Genomic DNA, 6,000 nt, shown 5'->3' on the forward strand with positions numbered 1-6,000 from the left:
CTTACGTGGGAAATGGCGAATAGTACAAAAAAAAAAAAAAAATATATATATATATATATATATATATATATATATATATATATATATATATATATATATATATATATATATATATATATATATATATATGTGTGTGTGTGTGTGTGTGTGTGTGTGTGTGTGTGTGTGTGTGTATGTTCCAACTTGTACAGCCCTTGGTCTTGTATTCATCTGTTCCTTTAGCTCGTCTTGTAACTCTCTCGGGATAACACAGCACTTTATTGTGCTTGCGTGTAAAGAGTGTCACGTGGTAAAAAAAAAAAAAAAGAGCTTCATTCGTTTTCTAACATACTTCACATATTTTCCATATACAAACTGGGTCTCTTTTTTTTGCACCATCTTTTCTCATAGCTTCATGAAAACTGTTATAGAGAAGGAACCAGTTTAAAGGTTCTTTCCTTCACCATTTCCGCCATCGTCAACCCCCTCCTACCCGAGATCTCTTGTGCCCTAGTTGCAGTTCGATGCCATAACCGCCGCATCGAACCCATACGAGTTCATATCATCTATGATAAGACTACAAACCGTAAATATCGTCTATAAAAATGAGATTGTACGTAACCTTCTACTTTCGAATTTGTGTGAGACTCTGTATTCAACAACCCCTTTCCCTACAACCCTTTGAAAGAGTACCATTGCTTATCATTTTGTATATTTTCTCCTCAGATGTTCAGACCTTTATCGGCAGATACAACAAACCGTAAGTCATCATCATCATCATTACACTCAAGAAAGACTATCAGCAATGTAGTGGCGCCATTGACAGAAGGCAAGGTCAACTTTGGCAGATTATCTTCATCATTCATTTACCCCATCACCTTTACTGATGAGGAGAAGTAAATCTTTCGTACTTAAATGAAACGTAACAAACCAACATGATGAATATCCATTTCGGTAATATGTTACAAACATAAGGGACTCTCTCTTACCTCACTGGGTATTACAAACCAACATGATGAATATCCATTTCGGTAATATGTTACAAACATAAAGGAACTCTCTCTTACCTCACTGGGTATTCATTTGAATAAAGTATAACAAACAACTTGTATTATACTGACTGACAGACATTCCCTTCCAACCCACTTGGGCTGCCGGGCATAAGCAGGGAGAGAGGAGCAAATATGATGATTAAGAAGATTAATAAAACACAGACTGTAGGAAAAAAAAAAAAAATGGAAGCTACAGGCACAGCGGGTTCAGAATGTAGATGATCAAACAAACTACATTAATACAAAGATGAAGACGATTATGTATTACGCTGATTATTGGAAATGTTGACTCTGTTGGAGATGGACTTATTCGTGTAACGGTCTGTACGAGCTCGTGCGAGTTCATTGTAGCCTGTGGAACAGAACTGCAACATGGGGACATGGGATCTTAGTTGGTAAGAGATGATGGTGGCGATAACGCTGGAACAGTTTCATCCAGAAATGTCGGTTGAGATTCTTACAGAAATTTTCTCTTTTCTTTCCACTTATACTAAAGTTGGCAAGATTTATTTGCTCATTCTGGTGACGACGTATCCTCTCTCTGCCTTCCTACGTCGCCTGGTCGTGAAGGTTTGACCAGAGATGTTACATAGCAGAACAATAATGTATCTTGAAGGGAAATCGGAGGTAATATCGAGGTATTCAAAATCTCATTGGTTAACACATACCTGAAACTAACGAATCACACGCTTGATCTGACTGTGGTGTGATTGGTTTGGACGGTGCTGATTGGTCGCGACTGCGACAAACTTATCCAAAAATACGAAAAAAAAAAAAAAAGTCTTACCAGATTAGAACACTCAGATGTGCATAAGAGCCAATGATCAGTTTTCTCTATATCGTTAGAAAACGTACATGAGCCTTCTCCCTAGATGGGAGACTATAGAAAACTAGATTTATATAAAAGCTATACGTATTTTTTTGCTGCAGAAATACACGACGCATCATTCAGTATCAGGGAGTGAGAAGCATCAGGCACAATTACGAAGTAACAGTTACTAGTAACCGTTCTCTCACTCTCTCTCTCTCTCTCTCTCTCTCTCTCTCTCTCTCTCTCTCTCTCTCTCTCTCTCTCTCTCTCTCTCTCTCCTCTACTCCCTGAAGATAACCTCTGAAACTCCCACTGATATACAAGTTATAGCAGACCCGCACCAGAGGAACAGATGCTTCCACATGGGAAAGGGCAGCTGATGCGTTATGGGCTCCCGTTTGGTTTTCAAGGATCGAGCGATATGCAACCGAAGGACGCTTTAATCAGTGCTTTGTCCCTGAGAGAAGGCAGGCTGGCGGGTTGATAGAGAGAGAGAGAGAGAGAGAGAGAGAGAGAGAGAGAGAGAGAGAGAGAGAGAGAGAGAGAGAGAGAGAGAGAGATGGAGGAGGGACGCCCTCTCTGGTCCAGTGTGATATGAGGCCGTGTACCCAAGCCAGTTATCTGGGTTATCCTGGCCAGTTATCTGTGTTCGGGCCCCCAGCAACCAAGGTCATGAACGCCGTTGATAGAAAGAGTTGATTTACCATTTCATTTCATTCCATAATTTGATGATTATGTATTGATAACTGAGTGCCTTTCGGATGAAGCGTTAAGTCATTGAGAAATTACTGAATAGCAAAGTACAGTATGATTAGAGGAAGATGGAATACTTAATCATATATGTCACGCACTCATATCTTGCCTGCATATCTTGCCTTGCCAGCACACACACACATACACACACACACACACACACACACACACACACACACACACACACACACACACACACAAACCTCCTCCCCCCGACGCCCCTCCACCATAGACCACTGTTCGTCACCACAATCGACTTGTTCCAGTCACAGACATACGAACAATAATATACCTACCATTATGAGCTCCCTAAACAGTCCATGAACAAGCGCATAGCTATGAAAACCAACCGCTCATCTTCCTGTTACTTAAGCTATGTGGAGTGTCAACCACTGTATTGCTCTGTCGCTTCTAGTTCAGTTGAGCTGATAATGTATTAGACATGATGTTGACTCCATACACATCCCTATGTACCTGCTCTACCCTGGCTACCTAAATGTGCCTCACTCATATGCTTATCCAGTGTGTGGAAATGTCCAGCTCAGCCTAATCTTAAGCTCTTGTGGGATTAATTCAACTTGTAATCATCATGGCCTCACAGTTCTGTAATACATGAAGTACCTTCACCCATTTTCTCTCACATTGCTGCCTACATTCAATAAGCCGTTATCTACTTGTCTACTCTATTCACAAATGCACACACAAACATGCACACACATACAGTATGATTGCTATTGTATTGCTGTAACTCTTCATTGCTTTATGTTCGGTCAAGCTCATAATGCATCACCCAAACTAATTACCCTGTAAACATCCCTGTGTATCTGCCACCCTGGCTATCTACATGTTGTTCACCCATAGCCTTATCTAAGGTGTTGAAGTTTCCAGCTCGTCCTAATCTCAAGTTCTTGTAGGACTGGTTAATTAGTTACGTAACATGTGTAATACCTCACCCGTGTAATTTCAGTCTACCTGAATCCAATAAACTGTTATTCACTTATTCATATATTCATTCTTTTCCACACACACACACACACACACACACACACACACACTCACACACACACATACACGGCGTAAGCAGGGGAAAATGTGTTTGTGTGTGTGTGTGTGTGTGTGTGTGTGTGTGTGTGTGTGTACATAAGATTAAGGCTTGTTTACATGTTTGTAAAACTCTCTCCTACAACACTTATATGATTAATAATCAAATGATAATCATAGATAGTAACTACACACAAAGATAGCAAGTTAGGAGACTCGTAAAACCAAGGCTAGTACATATGACAGGAAAGGTGTGTGAGTGGAAGCAAATGGGTGATGACTTGAAAAGGAGCAATTGCCGCAGCGGGAGGTAACATAGGTTCGAAGAGAAAAAAAAAAAGTCTGGAGTGAAAGATGATATAGGATTACAGAGAATTACAAACACCAATAGACCATTGGATCCTTTCGGCCCCGTGTGAGAGTAAAGGAGTTCAAGAACGTACAACCGAGTTCGAAGGTAATGAATAAACAAACAGATGACTTAAGTAAGTCTCAGTAAACTTTATATCAAATGAGAACTTGAAGCGAAGTAATTGCTGAATATATATATATATACAAGCGTATCAATGGTCTTACTTTCAGTTTCTCGCATTGGTGAATTGTTCCGTAGGGCTAACCATTGTGAAGAAATAATGAGTACTATCCCCTCATTCAGAATAATCATTCACCTCCAAGTTTGCAGCCATTACTACGGTGGAGATCAGACCAATCTAACCTAGACATAACACCTTTGATCGAGACTATCAAAGCCTGAGAGTATTCTGCAAATCTGTATCATATCATCTCTTACCCTTCTCTCTTCTTTTTTTTTTATGAGCAAAATAAGTTGAGGTCATGTCATCTTTTCTCGTGAAATCAGAATCTCATTCTACCAAGTATCATCTTGGTAGCTCGCCACTTTGCTCTCCTCTTTTCACGTCAAGAAACCAAAGCTTTACCACAAGATTCAAGGTGGCGACGCATCGCTGGAGTGTTGTTTATAGTTGAAGATTTGAAGGTTAGTTTCTTAGACTTGAATTCAAGCGAACGTCTAATGATGGCGGGATTTCATTTCTTTTCTTCCTTCGTCTTTTTTACTTCTGTGCACTGTTTACTTGGCTTATGGTCAACCGAAATGATTACACCCAGGTCTTCTTCCTCATTTACATTACGTGGTTCAACAGAATTCATACTGTAGATTAATTATCTTATTGATTTCTCAGGCAAATTATAAGACTTTGCACTTACTAGTATTTGAATTAGTTGGCCAACTGTAAGCCCAGTGTATCAGCTTGTTTGCCTCGGAGTGCAGCTATAACCGTTCACTCTGTCTTATAGGCATATATCCCAACTTAGCATTGTCTACCATCATTAATGTCTTTAACATATATCGTAAAGGAAGATAGTCGTAAGACCCATGCTTACTGTAGCAGCTCACGTAATATGCCTCATCATTTGGGAGCATAACCATGACTTGTAGCCCTTTGCTTACGTGGCAAGTCAACCGATTTTCCAGCTACCAAAATACACCATCATCTATGCGACTTAACTTTCGCTTGTTGCCTCTGATGGAGGCTTTTATCAAACGCTTCCTGAAACGTGGGAGGAAGTGACACCAATCGCTTTACTGTCAACACACTTGCAGCTCAGAACATACAAGAAATCAAGCAGATCTGTCAGACATGAATGACTTCGTCGAAAGCCACGCTGGGAATCATTACTTAAAAGGTGATCTTCAAACTGATTTACAACTATTACCTCTACAGACGTCAAGTTAATTGGGAGAAAGTTTCTTATTTTTTCCTTGTATCAGCGTTACGCTACGAAACTCCCAGCCCTGTAGTGCTATTCCTGCAGTATGTAATTCATTTAAAAGAGCATTCAAGGGTTTAGAATACTTACGATATTGGATAGAATGTTTAGAATTAGAATCAAATATAGAAATTTTCTTCCCTTGAAACTGAATCATAAAATCACGTCCAAAAATTGCACTAGAAGTGCCAAATTCGTCGTGTTTGATTAAGAATCGAAGGTACGTACAGGTGGGAAACATATTTAGTTTGTGGTAGACGAAAATATAATGATGACAAATTAGAAGGGCATAGTTAAGTAGTTAGACATGAACCTGACATACAAGTAACCATTTTCCTCTGGGGGTATTAAACCAACAATCATCGTACACGATGGCGGAGATAAACCAGACAACGAGTCTTGATGTTATCAGCTGAGGAGGAGGCGGGTCGGGTTAGCTGCCCCCAGTACTCCACGCTGGACGTGGCCTGACGCAGGGGCTGAGTGACAGCCGCCGCGAAGCTTCTGCGAGCTCGAAGTTGCCACCGACGCCATGTCGCCTTCACGTTTGTCTTTGTTGTTTGTGCTATTATG

The 6,000-nt window shown here is 40.3% G+C and overlaps 1 protein-coding gene across 1 annotated transcript in view; it reads left to right on the forward strand.

Annotated features, from left to right (window-relative positions):
* Nucleotides 1-5,864: 5,864 nt before the first annotated feature.
* LOC139747393 (juvenile hormone esterase-like) overlaps nt 5,865-6,000 on the forward strand; it is a 20,348-nt gene continuing 20,212 nt past the window's right edge. The window contains 1 exon segment of the mRNA XM_071659686.1: nt 5,865-6,000. This exon segment is cut by the window's right edge and continues 622 nt beyond it. Within this exon segment, the coding sequence (XP_071515787.1) occupies nt 5,960-6,000 (41 nt within the window). The 5' untranslated portion in view covers nt 5,865-5,959.

The sequence above is a fragment of the Panulirus ornatus genome, chromosome 68 (genome assembly GCF_036320965.1).
Source record: "Panulirus ornatus isolate Po-2019 chromosome 68, ASM3632096v1, whole genome shotgun sequence".
Taxonomy (NCBI): Eukaryota; Metazoa; Arthropoda; class Malacostraca; order Decapoda; family Palinuridae; genus Panulirus; species Panulirus ornatus.